This window comes from Haemaphysalis longicornis, unplaced genomic scaffold (genome assembly GCF_048455015.1).
Source record: "Haemaphysalis longicornis isolate Haplotype H1 unplaced genomic scaffold, Haemaphysalis longicornis Haplotype H1 scaffold_7, whole genome shotgun sequence".
NCBI lineage: Eukaryota > Metazoa > Arthropoda > Arachnida > Ixodida > Ixodidae > Haemaphysalis > Haemaphysalis longicornis.
Genome location: NW_027526422.1, coordinates 145,986,219 through 146,001,999, shown reverse-complemented (window position 1 = coordinate 146,001,999; position 15,781 = coordinate 145,986,219). Strand labels below are relative to the sequence as shown.

The 15,781-nt window shown below is 46.1% G+C and overlaps 1 protein-coding gene across 1 annotated transcript in view; it reads left to right on the top strand.

Annotated features, from left to right (window-relative positions):
• The window catches only part of LOC144147101 (cytochrome P450 3A6-like), a 73,236-nt gene extending 59,430 nt beyond the window's left edge, over positions 1 to 13,806 (top strand). The window contains exons 13-14 of the mRNA XM_077679161.1: positions 10,272 to 10,434; positions 13,133 to 13,806. Coding sequence (XP_077535287.1) covers positions 10,272 to 10,434; positions 13,133 to 13,210 — 241 coding nt within the window. The 3' untranslated portion in view covers positions 13,211 to 13,806. The remainder of the gene's footprint in view (positions 1 to 10,271; positions 10,435 to 13,132) is intronic.
• The last annotated feature ends 1,975 nt before the right edge of the window (positions 13,807 to 15,781 follow it).

Sequence of the window (15,781 nt, the reverse complement as noted above, 5' to 3'; positions counted from 1 at the left end):
TGCTTGTGAATGTTTACAGCGGCGCGTTCGAGCAAATCCGGTCGTGTTTCCAGCGGTAAGCGTCAAATTCGGCTCGCAGCACGTGAAGGTGCTCCCTGAGCATGGGATCTACGTATCGTGTCGCTTCGAACAGCGACAGTACTTCCACGATACGAGGGTGGGAGCGCAACGCTGGCGAAAAATCTCGTACGGCGCCTTCGGCAACGCCACTCTCCTCAACCTCCACCGGCAGCCAGCCGGAGCCACTAAATACTACCGCGGGCCTGAGAGTGGTGCATCTTCCATAATGCATTGCGAGGGAGGAGCCCGAGGAGAGAGAATGCGGCGTCAGAGGAGGTTGGCTTGCCAAAGCTGTGCCGCCTGACGTCATGCTCCCTCCTAATATTTTTCTTCTTCCATGAAGGTGGCTGTCTTTCAGGAACTAGTTTTTCCCTCGGACGAACGTGAGACAGGAAGTCGCTGCGGGGCGAGTCCGATCGTCCGACAGTGTATTAACTGCACTCCGTATAGGCCTCCTGCGCTGCCCAGGGGGCGCTGCGCAAGCGGCTTCCGGGCTGTACTTCCGGGTAGTACAAGGCTGCACGGGTCCCATAGGACCGCGTGTAGACAGAAGCAAAATGAGCTCGACGCTCCCGATTATTTAGCGACGTGGTCACCAGGTCATCCCCGACGCGCCTGATATATTTCAGCGATCAACTTGGCATTTGGGGAAAAAGCTTGGCAGCGCTAAACACGTTTACAGCGCCGACGAAAGTGCCGGGACCGTGACGGCATCTGCTACTGACAGGTTCACCGACCGATGGTCGTACGAAGTGAAATATGAAGTGAAATTTCTAGTTTAAACTAATACTCTAGGTGACAAAGACTTCTCAGAAACAGCCGATTAAAAAAGAAGGGTGACGCAATCGGCGATGATCGCGCTTTAAAAACCCAGCGAGTCCGGCGGACCGCAGGCTCGCGTACCTGCACACTATGACTTTCATTAAACAGTGCTCGTTTGCGTCGCCGTTACGAATACATGGTGCAGCATTGGCTTGCCGTTTTGTTGCGTGTCTCAGTGACAAAATGCCGCGACCGTCAGAAGGGTGAAATCTATTTAGCGATTCCGAAATTAGTGGCCATAAAACAAAGTGGTCGGGCGAACTAAGAGGCCGCTCGCTTTCCTTGTTTGCTCTAACTTTACTTAATTACGTTCTTGCATCCTATATTCCCAGTTCGCACTTAATAGGCTAGAATGAGGGTCAGCAACGTTTTGAATTGTAGGGCCGACTTGCATGCAGCCGACACGGCGGAGGGCTGGAAGGTAAATCGGGTGGGAGGGGGAGGGGGCTTTGAATGCAAAGGGAAAAATTCAGCAAATTTTTAATAATATTTGACAATAATCTGGGGGAGTGTGAAGATGGAGGGGGGTCAATTCATCTGGAGGACGCCAATTCTCTGTTCTTGTCTCGCTGTCTAACTCCATTTGAAATCAAAACTGGCCTGTCGGCGTTCAGATACGACGACCCCTGCCCTAGAAAACCAACACAGTCAGTGATGATCGTATGTAAATATTCGGGGCCCCGTGCTGTGTATGCGGCTGTGTTATGTTATGCTGTGTTATGTGATGTTATAGAAGTACTTATCTCTGCAGGCAGCGGGCGTGTAATTTGGTGCATGTTTTGCGCGCTTTAATAGCGCTTAATTTGTTTATTTGGCGCTATTGCCCCATCTACTCGCTAGTAGACATGTACCCAGCTGCCGTTTGTAAATCGTGCGGCATAAAACGTTACGCAAGAATCATTTAGTTTGCGAAATTACGAAACAAAATTTCCACTCGTTTCAAAGGCGGTGCCAGGCCAGCAGTGTCAGCTCAGTGGGCTGCGCAATTCTTGCGTTCGCTTGCATGCTCCCGCTGAATCAACCTTTTGCAGTTACCTCAGGATATAGGATGAGCAGCGTTCCATGTTTATGCTACTCGGGAACTTACCTTTTTTGACCGCACGCAAGAAGAAAAAACTGTTACTGTCGTCAAACAGTTAAACCACCCGACTTGGCGATACTGTCCCACGCCGCTGCAACCGCGACAGCTCGCTGAAAAGAAAGCCGACAAATCGGCTTCTTTTAGAAGATATTATTTTGTTTAGCCTCTGCAACTACTTTAAAGTCTATTTCATACAGTATGCAGTCATTTAAACACGCCACAAAGCGCCACAACCAACTTTCACTCTGGCTTGTAATTGAAAACACATGGATGGCGGCGAGGGTCGTCTGCTTTTGTACTACCCATAGGCGTCGGCCGCTAGGGGCGCTGCATGTCGCCAAAACTCAAGCGCAGGAGGCCTATCGATACGCGTGCTACAGGCCGGTGACGGTATGGGTGTGCACGCCTTCAACTTTCGTTATTTCGGTGATTTGACTACCATGGATTTATCTACCGGGCGAAGAAATGCTGCCAAGTAGTGGAGGTAAGTGAGTACTAGTGAACCTTGTTTTCTTGTCATGTGTATTTAACGTAGGAGATTTGCTCTCGAACTTCGGTACGCGTAAGCGGTTAGCCCTAACGATTTGAGGGACTCGCTTTGTGCGTTGCGGAGATTTGTCGCTAGACCTTTGTGCCTGGCTGCTGCGTTTGCAAAGAGAATCAATTCTCTCGCAATTTCTAGCCCTGGGTTTGGTGAAGTGTTTGTGTTCTGTCCTGTTTTGGTAGGCGAATGTTTTGATATGAAATGAAATAAGGAAAGCTGGAGAGTGCGAATACAAGTGCGTGTGCGAATATAAGCGTGTATGCGTTACACGCACATCGTGTATTTTTAGCGTGATATTGGTTTTTGTTTCCTTTCTGCAGATGCCGTTTTTTTCGTCATAATAGTTTTCGGTTAAAAAACGTGCACAATAAATTGAAAGATTGCCGTTCGTGTAGCATTAAAATAAAATATTAATACAGTGAATTCCGAGAGTACAGCAATAGATTAAAATGCCATCTGGATGCTTTTCTCGCGTTTCCATTGAGTGTTCAATCTGTTCGAACGCTCAGTTTGGTCGTGAAATGTTGGAATGAACAACGTGTATGCATCCCGAATTTATTTGTAACGTCAGAACTACACGCATGTCGTAACTGGTACAGTAGTATGAGCAGCACTGGTTGTGCTTCGTACTCTTACTGCAGCATCGCAAACGTAAATTAACCTTTTAGAACCTAGTAAAAATATTAAAAATGGCTGTTAAATTTCTGTCAGTTTTGGAATTTTCAGCCTAATGAATTTATGTGTAACACACCTTGGTGATCAGAGTAACACAGCATTTGGGATTTCGCAGGTTTAAGGCAGAGTATGATTCTGGTGTATGGCCTGCCGTTTGCTAATAACTTACATGTTGCAGGCTGCTGACTTGTGCAACGTAGACTATGTGTGAATGTGATTGTGCTGTAAAATTTTCTTGCACTACTTCGATGCTTCCCGCTGTACAACGTATACTTCAACTAAAAATGTAGTCCTAGAAGGACAAGCGAACAGGACAACATACCAGTGTTTCAGTGATGTGCTTTTTGAAGGTTTAGTTATGCATATATACCAACTAGCCCACCTCACCATTCTGCTGCACAAAGTATACGTCCATGGCAGTGACGCTGTCCGGGTTTGTGCATGTTTCCTTTTGCCACATTTTGTGGACATGGCTTCATCCGTGTGTATATTGTCACTTCAATCCACCAACCGGTTAGGATAGACAGAAAAATATTTTGCAAGTTCAGATGGGACCTGTAGCTGGGCTAAAATGTCCTCAGAGTCTTCATTCACGAAATATAGTTCTTATATTTAGTGGTACCTCACATTAGCTGTAATAGTTAGTGTTAAGGTTGCCTTAGTAGTGCCAATGCTGACATTAACGTATATCCACTCCGCTCTCTTCCTGTCCCTTAATGTTATACCCATCTTCTAGCGTTCTATTGCCTGCTAAGTCGTCGTTCATTTAAGTTAGACCCTTTTAGTTAGCCTGGGAGTTTCTGCCCCGTAGGCGAGTACCGGTAGGATGCAGCTGTAATACACTGTCTTATTCAGGGACAATGGTAGGCGGCCATTCAGTATTACACCAGTCTTAAAAAGCTGTATTAACAACACAGATTTTCCTGTACCCATGACTAGACTGACGAACTGGCTTGCAAAGGAGGTGCTACTGCAACAGTCTGAACAAGGCGCCTGCTCAAGCTACTGTTGACGGTCAACTTGGCGCAGGACTTCTGGTTTGGGAAACAGGGAACACGCTTTTTTCCACCTGCGAGTGGCATCCTGCATTGTGTGTAACTAGATATCTTCGTGTTGTTACAGACATCAAATTCTTTCACCAGACAATGCATAGGGCCCAGATTTTTATTGTCAGTCACATACTGCGCAAATATCAGCTTTGTCGACAACCTGCGGCCTCTTAGTTTTTATTGGTAGGAGCGGTATTAAATTTATTTCAGCCTTTCGACCATGAACTTTTTACTCACTTTCCAACCAATCCGGTCTGCAACTATTTTGGCAGTTTCTTGCACCACAACGAAGAACGCAAATTGTTCAAGAATCCCTACCATAACTGATTATGGAGGCATGCACCATTGAACCACCATTGAATCATTTCCGTGCTTCCATGCGTTTTCATTTTGTTTGATTGTTCTTTGAGCGCATCACTTGGTGTGAATCACGTAGTCAAGTAAATCTGTCTTCTTGTGACTAATATTTAATGATTTCCGTGTTCCCTAATTTTTGTTTGTTCCCAAATCATATAACTTTGTGTGAAATATTGAAATAGTGTAACTTTTTGTTTTCCTAACCAGAATTCAAAAAGTTGTTTATAAAGTTTTTGGTTGTTTTATTGTTGTTCAGCCATTTCACTAAGTGTGAATCATTTCATCACGTAAATTTCTATTGCTCTTGTAACTGCCGTACGGTGATTTCTTTATACACACCTTTTCTATAGATCAATAGATCGTAACCATTTCCCTAGATGTTGGTTTATTTAAAGTAGCTTAAATTTGTATGGCACTCACAACCACCATTCAACACCACTTCTGTGTTTCCTAGGTGCTTTTGTTTTATTGTTCCACAAACTTTTCACTGCATGTGAAGTATTTAGTTACCTAAATATGCTGTTCTTATAACCCCATTCAATCATTTCTTTGTTTTCACAATTTTGTTGCGTTATTTTTCACTCAATTATTTTAATGTGAGATATTTCAAGTTGCATAACTATCTATTGCTTGTACCATGGGTTTACATGTTAGCTTTTCTTGCTATTTTTTGCCAACGTTTCTGCTGTGTGTGACTTATTTATAGTCATGAATATCTGTACTATTCTTCTAATTGTACAATGTGTACCCTGTGGGCCAGGGCAGATAGGAATGAAAATAAAGTGGTTGTACTGCGAAAGCATATTACATAATTTGGAAGTCAATATAACCTGTTTTACCTGAACTCTTTTGTGTTTTATGTCTACTTTGAAAGCGTTCTTACTACCAGCTGCAGGTACTTACAGATAGGATGGGAGACTGTCATTCTAATTAGTTTAATTTTTGAATTGTTTCTGTGATCGTTTATTTGCAGAAGGCCTGTACAGCCGTGCTGTATGGTACAATTCTATGACGCTACTGTGGTTGCCTTAGTGTCCAGGGCGCTTGTGCTGATCAGGACTGGTTTGCTGTTACTTACTGCCTCTTGTTTTCGACGCGACATTTCTTGTTTAGAGCTGTGCTTCGTGTGCTTCTGCGAGTGAGTGTGGTCAGCTTGGCACTTCACATATGAGACTTCATGCAGTATGCAGCACTTCAAAAGTGGAAACACATTAATCTAGAAACCAGGTGACAAGTAACAGCAAACAGTGCTGAATAGCTAGTAAGACATGTATTTGAGGTATAAATGCCCACAACTCGTAGGCAACCTTGGAAAGGGGGCTGGCCAAACTTCCAAACAATGTAAAAAGAATTTAAATTTCAGGCATACAGTTTCGTCTCAACAATACAATACTAATGTACACAAGTCATGAATATAAAAAACTAATGCTTGTGCCAAAGACAGAAAACCAATGTAGAACAGACATCTACATACGTCTTGCATGCGTACCCCGACAATATTCATAAGACGTACCACTAAGGTAACGTCCCGTAAACAGCGTATAAAAGTACTATGAGACGTCTATTGTACGTTATCCTTTGTGTGATATAGGCGGGTTTTTTGCAGTTGTAGGAACGTTGAATATATGTAATTTGGTCCCAACGGTACGTCTCCTGGACATCTGCAATGTCGATTGCTGACGTCTCCGGGATATCTGCACGACGTAACGTGATTTGCTGGGAATTTTAGATTATGCTTTCCGGAAAAAATATTTTCAACGTGATTTTTCTTTCCTCGATTTCTTCAGCATTCTGACAATACAGAAACAAGGTCGCACAACTTCAATCGTGCAGCTTAGACGTAATGCGTGGCTATATAAGCGGGCTGTGTGTATAGACCGTAATATTTTTCGCGACTGTGGTTTGGAGTGCTCGAAGACTGACTTTTTATACGTGTTTCACGTGCTGTCTGGAAAATGTATTGTTATCGTGTGATTCTAAATCTTCAATATTGTGTATTATTCTTGTTTTGAGAGCACTTTTTGAAGAACTCAGACCGTCTGGGCCCCTCCTGTAGAATTTGCTGAAGTCGCGCCATAAAAAAAATCCACCAAAAACGGTTTTGTTGTTCGCTTTGAAACGCCGCCACAAAAGTGACTGCCTAACAAAACACCTTTTACGAAAATGTTATTCGAGGCCCTGTCGAATATTAAGCGCTGGCTTTTCTAGAGGCAAGCCACAGTACCAACAGTAGCAGCTGACGTAGGAGAACGAGCGCTCTCGCCCTGCCGGAGGGCTCGCGCGCCCCTGGCATCAGTAGATGGGGACCCCACGGCGTTCCGAATAAAACCGGCCTTGCTACGTGGTGTGGTCGTCTCTCTTTCAACGCCGCCGTGGCATGTGCTGTGCCGTTTGTGATCCGGAGGTTCCGAGCCTGATACCCGGCCAGCGGCCCACCGACATGGCGACGTGGGGGGACCCGCCGAAACCGGTGTTCGACACACGCCACGTAAGAGGATGGTTCTTCAAGTTCGAGGCTACCCTCTGGCTCAACCACGTGAGCATACAGCCTCTGAAGCACAGATCCTCTGGGAGACGCTTCCGCTGCGGCTCCGCTGCATCCTCGTCCTCCCACCGACCAGCGCCACCCCCTACGACGACCTTCGCGCTGCCGTGCTCGGTCACTACGGCCTTACGGACGATCTGTTTCGGACTGCAGCGGAACGGGTACACGCACGCTACGCCCACGCTTTACAGCCGCAGACTGTACCCTCTGCGCCATCGCCCACGTCCCTTGCCACAAATGTAGCCCCCCTGGACTCCACGTCCAGCATGGCAACCACACTTACACCAACAAGACTAACAGCTTACGTCGTTACGGACGCCAACTGGCCGCAGCCCTCCTCCTCTCCTTCTACCACCCCATGGACAGGCTCCGGTGAGTGCTCTGTGATCGTTTAATATTGCCCAACCCGGTCGAGTGCTGCCCCACCGACGCGCATCGTGTACAACACGACGCTGAAACAGTGTCCTGCTCCAGTGCAGTCGCAGCGTAGCTCGCACGAGATGGGCGTCGTGGCTCCCAACGTCAACTCCCGTGGACTCGCGTTTACCATTGTGCCTCCGTCAGCGCTGAAACTGGAAGTTCGAGGGTTAGAGGGAGTGAGGCCGCTGGCCATAGCGTCTACATCCCGGCCTCACGACTCTCGGAGCAACAGGCCCTGGTGCGCTGTGGGGAGCACTTGGGCGAAGCATCCGCGACTGCTGCGCTGCCTCAAGCGCCACGAGAGCATTCCCGTGAATGTGATCTGCAGAATGACCTGACGCAGCGCGGCACTATAAGCGCGGCACGCCGGTGGAGCACTTCCTGCGTCGTCAATCGCTGATGTCGCCGCCAAGGAAGCGCGCTGCTGCACTTCGACGCCGACATCGCCATCGAAGTCGAACGACTTGCCAAAAGGGCGAGTTTCGTCGCTGGCACTCCTGCGGTGAACTCCCGCGGGTCATCAGCACCGCTTTGCCCAACGTCTCTCGCACGCACGCGGTGGACGGCGACTCAGGATTTGTGCGGCTGCTCAGCATCGTTCTGGGAATTGGACGTCTCGCTGTGGCCGAGGTCAGTGCACGCGTCTTGCAACGGCCGCACGTCCGGCCCGCGCCACGGGGCTGCACCTCAACCCGTGCTCAGGACTTCATCGTCGTGAATACCGGCCTGTTCGCACATGCGGCTGAACTTCAGTGTGCCTGCGAGTGACCGCAAGACGAGCTCCCATTCTGCCAGCGTCGCCTCGTATGCGCAGTGGCGGTGGCTCGCGCCGCTTTTCCTTCGGAACTGCTGCACCCTGCGCCACCTCGACCTCGGCTCCACTCCCAGTGAAGGCCACCCGAGACGCATCTACTCCCCGGACGCTCTCACCGGATAGACCAGGACTGCTCACTGTCTCAACTCTAATGCGGACACACCTGTGAATTGGCTGTACTATACATCCCTGTACATATTTTTTGCGCACTCTACACTGTATATGTTAACGCACTCATCTTAACGCGCCCCGCACCAGGGGGGAGCCCGTCCGGGTCAGTACTTGTAGGAAAGGGAGCCGTGGACTCGGTTATGCACTGTGGCTCTCCTACATCTCTTGCGGGTGCGCAAGGCCCGGCCGGAACTTCTAGAGCGGCGAAGACGAGCTACCGCCCAGGCGCTAGGTCGTGTTCCATCTGTTCTGTGGCGCGTGGCACTGCCCGCACAGCGGGGCAAACCCCGGTGATGATGGTGGGATGATGCGAATGAAGATAGTGGCGCTGCTAGAAGATGAGGTGCACGTCACTACACTTTAAAATTACACCAGCTGTTACGCGTCGTGACGACATTTTGCCGAATAAGACATGTCTAGGCTAAAACAGTGGTCTAGCTTTTGGAACTATTTGTCTCTATTAAGATAGTGTTGCAGCCGATATCCTTTTGCCTACATGCTTCATCATTTATTGCGGAGGAACTATGGGTACAACCGCGTATTAAACATATTGTAGCACCATTGCAAGTCCAAACAATAACATATCTACGCCATACAGCCCTTGTGCAACTCGTGCACGAGTATGTAAAATAAATCGTTTTATGTAGAGTAATACTTGTGCAGTAAAAAGATTGTTACAGAAATGACTCCAAACGATTACGTATAAATTGTTTCTATGGGCATTTCTCTACACAATATGTGACCGTTGTGTAATGCATACAGCTGTGATCCCGAACAGTCACGTAACGCTCACGAAGGCTGCGGACACGTCTTCTCGGCACATCGCATGTTGTTCCCAACATATTCCCATTTGCTCAAAACTACCTTTTGCAATCGAGATGCGTTTATGCTGCTTGATTTCGATCTTTCTTTGAAGTTGAGAGGAATGTATCGGTATTTATTTCTTAGCTTGAAAAGAAATTATTGTTCTTTGCTAATTTACACCTTCATTCAAGAGCGGCGAATTACAGTAAAAACAGCCATGCTGAAGACCGGAGATTTTTGAATACGATTGTATTAAAGTGGATATCACTTCTCGCTAAATATTTTTAAAGAAACTAGTGCGGCCAATGCAATATCTCTGCTTTTTTCGCCTGGACTGCAACAAGATTGTTTTTTTTTTGTTGAAGATAAGGAGCTTTGGTAACCTTTGGCAGCACAGCATGCCGCTTGTGCCTTCATGGCACTCTATACCGGTATGCTTAAGTAGGATTCCAAGTTTTGATATTTTTTAGTTTAGAAGGCCCTTTATTTACCATAGTCACTTTGGTGTCCTAGGCAATTTGTCGTCGTTGTGTCTGCACTTGGAGAAAGTATAACGCGGCAAGTTACAAAAAAAGCGGACTTAGGCATTTCATTCTAAGCGAAACCAAGATGGTATGACTGAGCTACGCTACTGGCGGAAACTGAGCTTAACTGAGGTGCGCCAGAAAAGCAATCGCGCCCTTGTCGCCAAGTTGCAATTTCCTACCTGTTTTCGATATTTTAAAGCTATAGTGGTACTTTAAAGTTTGAAACGTATTTAATCTGTGCGCATAGCAGCCATGAATGTATAAAGTCGGTTTATTCCCACGGTTTCCAACTTAAAAATCAGCACCACCGTTTTGGTGGAGATGTAGCTCTTTGTTCGAAGTGTAGCTCTTTGTTCGCGATGTTACCTACAAAGAGCTAACCAAAAACATTTTTAAATGCAGGTTTTCTCCAGAGAACAAGAAAAACATTCCAAAGATGGCTTACCAACCATCTGGCTTGGGGCCTCGTAAATGCCTCGGAATGCCTATGGCCGAGTTGATGCTGACCTACGTTATTGCTCGACTGGTGCACCAATTTTACGTCGACCTGGGACGATCGCAAGAGGTATTACTCAGTTAAATAGAGGAGAAAATTACAAGTAAAACCCGAGTATATTGAACTCTCTCTAAAACAAACAACGACTTTCTTGACGGGCTGTTCCTTGTCCTTTATTGACAACTGCTAAAGCCGTACTCAGGACGGACGGTCCTCTCGTCAATAAGGTCAATAATTACTGTTGTGGCCAGTGGCACTTGGGAGGTCTAAGATTTGTTTCCGGAAGACGCGCTAAATCTGATTCACGGATGAACTGCTGCACGTTAAAGATCCAAAGGTAGGCTAATTATTCCTGAGCCCTCAACTACGGCGCGCCTCATATCCAAGTTGTAGCTTCGTCACGTAAAGCCCGGAAATTTCCAGGAATGATCTATAGTTCGCCAACCCGTCGGATTGCCAGCCTCGCTCTGAATCTCACATCTTGGCGCGGCGGAGGAGAAGAAAAAAAATTTATTCCAGAGCATGCAACGCGAAATGCACTGGATGAGAGTTACTCCCTCTTCATTCATTGTGCAGTTACATCTCTTTTTTTCCTGTGTTTAATGTGTCGTTTCAACAGCCTTTTGTATTTTCTTCGTTTCGTCCCCTTTGAGTTTGCAAGTCTTAGACTTCACCTACCAGTTTTTTGATGCAAGCGAAACATGACCCTTACATGGCCAATTATTCCATTCGCCCGCCATTGACAAGCTTTTTTTATTATAATTTCTTTCGATTTACTTGTAAATACAAGCTCCTCTAGGACACGCCTTGTCCATTCATAAAAAAACAGGACAGGCACAACAATGTGTTTTGCGCAACCAGTTCGGGTAGGATCCATCTGTATATTGAATATGGCCATGACGGCGCAAACAAACCATCCAGCTTCCTTTCCACAACGGATATCATGTGCGCTGCTCGATGAAGAGGCACATGGTTGGAAAGGGGCCACAAGAAGAATATTTTTTCACTATTCTCCTGTAGCAAACGGTACATACAGGTCTATTCAAAAGTATAAGCAGGACTGGGATGTTGGGACGAGTTCAGATTTGCACAGTTTCGTGAAGCAGACAAGAAGTAAGATGTGTGTTATGAGATTCTTGCTGACTGTTTGCGCCGCCCTACCTTTTAAATCTCTTCGCAGCCCTTCAGGCCAGTCGAGGTTGCCGTAAAATTTTTAAACGGCAGAGCTGCGCGTCGTAGTGGCGCTGGTGAGCATGTCGCTCGATACCAGCAGCGGCAATGGCTTCAGCTCTGTTCCGTTTCATGAATGTGCACGTGTCCGTGTGCGTCACATACTGGGCGCTCTGGCGCGAATGGCCCGCTTGGATGTAAAGGGGTGTCACGGTCTTCTTACTTTCCCTTACTAAATTTAATAGTCAGCATATGCTCCCACCCCTTCCCGACCCAGTACGGGCGCGAAACCAAAGCAATTAAAAATAATTTTTTTGCAACAGGACATTTCACCAAATTTACAACCTCGATAGAACAATGCAACTTTAAAGCCACAGGCCAACCACAGAGGAGCCCGTATGCCAACACCATGGCTTGTTAAGACAAGACGGAAGGTACAAGCGTGTTGTTAAGGCCATGGCGACCACGCATATGCCATTCTTGAATAACCGCACCAGATTGTGTAGACCAGTCGAGATGTACAGTATGAAAGTGGACACGGTTATTAAAATGTCTTCTCTCTCTCTCTCTCCCTCTGGCACAAGCTACAAACGGCGCTAATGTGGTTGAGTATTCGGTGCACTCATAAATACCGCAAAACAGAGCTCGTGTTTCTGGGCAATTTCATTGCTTGGATTCATTTGTGGTTGTGCTCTTTCATTGTTGATAATTTTACCCCGCCACTAAAACACACCCACAAAAATAGGTTGAGGGCGACACTTGGGAACATGGCGCCGAGAGGCGGTGCCAGCAACACACGGTTGCAAAAGTGTAGACAGAGGGAGGTGAATTTTGTTTTATTGGTTAGGTTAGAGGAGTGCTAAGATCGGCACCTATAGTGAGAGTACTGCACGCACAAAGTAAGTGAGCCCATGTGCACGTTATTGCACCTTCCCTTCGGGGATTAACAGGCGCTGCGCTTTTCATAGGGTAGAGTTAGGAAGATAGAAACATATTGGTTAAAGTTCAAAGAGAGGCCAAAGATAGCCCACGATACTGATCAGCAACTATGACCTGTTGGTTAGGTTTCTCGTTCCCGCTTGCACCATTGGTAGTATCAAAGCTTCTTGAGTCGGTTTTTGTCCTGGAAGTCTTCTCATAAACCCTTCGAAACTGCAGTACGGTGCTCTAAGAGTGAAGATGAAGATAACGACGGCAAACTACAATAAAACATCTTCGGGAAACGTTCCACAAAGTGTGCTGTAATGGCCAAACCAGGCTTTATTGCTATTAATTGCAACAAATTTTCTTAAAAGGTGTTGAAGCAAATTTTGTTATGCTGTCACCTTAGTTATTGAATTGAATTGTGTTGGCTACTAAGCAATTGTATCACGAAATGCTACTTGTGGTTTGCAAGGGCACTAGAAAGACCTTTTTAAGCAAAATTTTTCGATTCGTCACCGCTGATGTTAGGACGCCTTGTAGGCGGTGATTAAGAAATGTCTTCTCGATTTCAAATTCACCGAGAACCTTGCAAGTTCACTTGACATTGTGTGATGCTGGAGGTGCGGTGACGCTAACATATATTACAGTTATGTTGTATTGTTCGTCAATGCAGGGCTCCCTGGAACTGTGCTCGTGTGGAATGGGCTCTGCACCGGCCGTTGGCCCCTGGATTGGGTTTCGCCGTGTGTGAACGTTCAACGGATGACCTTGGTTCAACATAAGGACGCTTTATCATAAACGCTGTTCATGATTTTTTTTACTGATTATTGTTTCCACAAAGGAAGCGGCTCATGCGCAAAGGATTCGTTCAATATAAATATCGTCTGAAAAAAAGTGTTTATATTTATGTCGGCACTTGAGCATAACTTATTATGTGGACGTTATAAAAAAATAGCACTTACATCGCACCAGCCTCGACCATTTGTGCAAAAATACTTTTTAACCTTTGTAGTCACATTTGAGTTTTAACTTACTATATGGAAAACTATGCTATTTAGTTATTTCGCATAGCATGCGCCAATGAGCATAACGTAGGGCTGTTTCCGCTATTCTATGTAATATAGCGCATTAAACAGATTTCAGACGTGTGAATGGCCAATGCATTGACCTGCTTAGATACACAGTGAATTGTAGCGTCTAAACAAATTAACACTCTTCTACCTTGAAACAAGGTCATTTATCAGGTGAGCTATATAGCAAGAAAAACAAGGCAAACAAATGCATTTCACTGGCACCTTTTCCCCACTCGACTTCTGCCTCCTATCTGCGTAATTAGCTTATGCCGATAAACGGAATGCAATAAAAACTAATTGTATGAGCTCAACGACAGCTTTTTTCAATGCTCAATTGCAACGCCTCAAAGGAACACCGTTATAAACCAACAGCCGCAGGGCAACAACGCACAAAAAGTAAATATGCCTCGGAGACCACCGCTACAATCTCCAAGGATGCTGCGCCATTTTTTGTGGGTCTGGTTGCAACGCCAGCGCCTTTTATTCAAAACCTATAAAGCAACAGCTGGCACAACTGTTAATATCTAAACTAACTGTACAGGTAAACTCAAGTCAAATAATCTTATTTGGTTTGACCCGTAGCCAACCAAATCCATTCTCGCGATTTAATGAAACAATGGTCTTAAGTTTTATTACGTACGAAATATGATTTTCAACTTCAGGGTTCCGCTCTTCGTAATTGGGTCTTTACTGACATTTCATTCACAAATATTCAGTCGGAGCGATATCGAAAGAGATTTTTTTTTTTGTGCGACCATCTATTCGCTGCGTTTAAATACAAAAGATAATGTCGTGACTCTTCAGATCACCTGAGATTCCGCAATATTGGTTTACGTTGAGTGTAGGTAGCCTAGAGCACTGCACCGGCTGCAATTTCTACGCCCGGTCCGACCCGAACAGAAAGAAACACGACCCGGGCCGGCCCAGGCCCGACCCGTTTTTTAAAATGTGAACGTGCGCCGGGCCCAAACCTCACGTGCGTTTGAAATTTGAACCCGAGTCGGGCCCGAGCCCAACAAACTTTTAAAAAATGAGCCCGTGATATACCCGAGCTGAGCTGAATTTAATGAATAAGCCCGAGGTTGCCAGACTATATTTAAATATCAACCCCAGTACGAAAGGCTATAAACATGAACCAGACAAAGTTTGCTGTGTTTAGCCTAAAGACGTAAACATAAATATACTGCTTTGGATTTGAGTTATTTTGAACTTGGAGCGCGCTTTCTGTGTCTTAAATATTCTCATTTGAAGGTCTATTTCCGAGAATCCCGCAACATATGCACTTCATTTGCAACAGTTTTCGAAATCAAGAGCACCGAGGATCGTTTAAATGATTCCGAGAACAGTAGATATGTTTACTTATGCAACTCTTGAGGAATTATTGCAGCTTTCGTTCCATTTCGTGGTCCTTCCTACCTCTCTTTGCGCAGAAGCAACAAATTGTTCATGGACCCTTCTTGAGACAGGCGCATCTTACATGTTGTAGCCTGCTGTGCCGAAGTGCCGATCGCTGCTAGCACTTGTAGCAGGGATGCACAGCATGAGTTTGGATAGGAGGGGCAGTTTTGGGAATCCGTTCTCCTGCGCTCTCAAGAAATAACAAAGCTCAGACAGGCCTGAACACGAGTAGTCCTTCTTTCCGTGCAGAGACACTCCCCCAATTGATCTGTAGCTGCCTTGTCATCCTCCTCTACACAACAGTCTTGAAGCAAACCTAGGCACCTACTTTTCGAAGCGGGCTTTCCTACGCCATCGCTAGTTTCATCGTCACTTACGGTCAATAGTTCAGTGAGACGTGCAAGCAGCTCCCTGATGTGCGCCTAGACTTCAAGGCGCTTGTGCTCGGGAAACATGCGCAGTTGGCGGAACTGAGGTCACAAAAATGTGGTCGCCTTGCGAAGATGGGGAACTGTTCAGCTTTGTATTCAGCAAATGACAAGCACGGGCCTTCAGCTTCCGAATTTTCACTGCATCTTCTGCAGACACCAGAGCACGTGCAAAATGTTTCTCCAGCGCGCAAGCAGGGAGCACGACCAAAGGAAGTGTGCGACGTCTTTTCTCTTCGTACGTGTCGCTAGCATCTTTGAAGCGTTGCACGAACTCGATTAACTCTTTATGTGTTGTTTTGTCCACACTTTACATCACAGGTTTGTTCCTTGGCTCCAATAGAGCTTCTATCTCCTTGAACTGGGAAAAGAATTTAGCAAAGATACCTTCGAATTCCACCTGGTACGGACTTCCTGACTGAC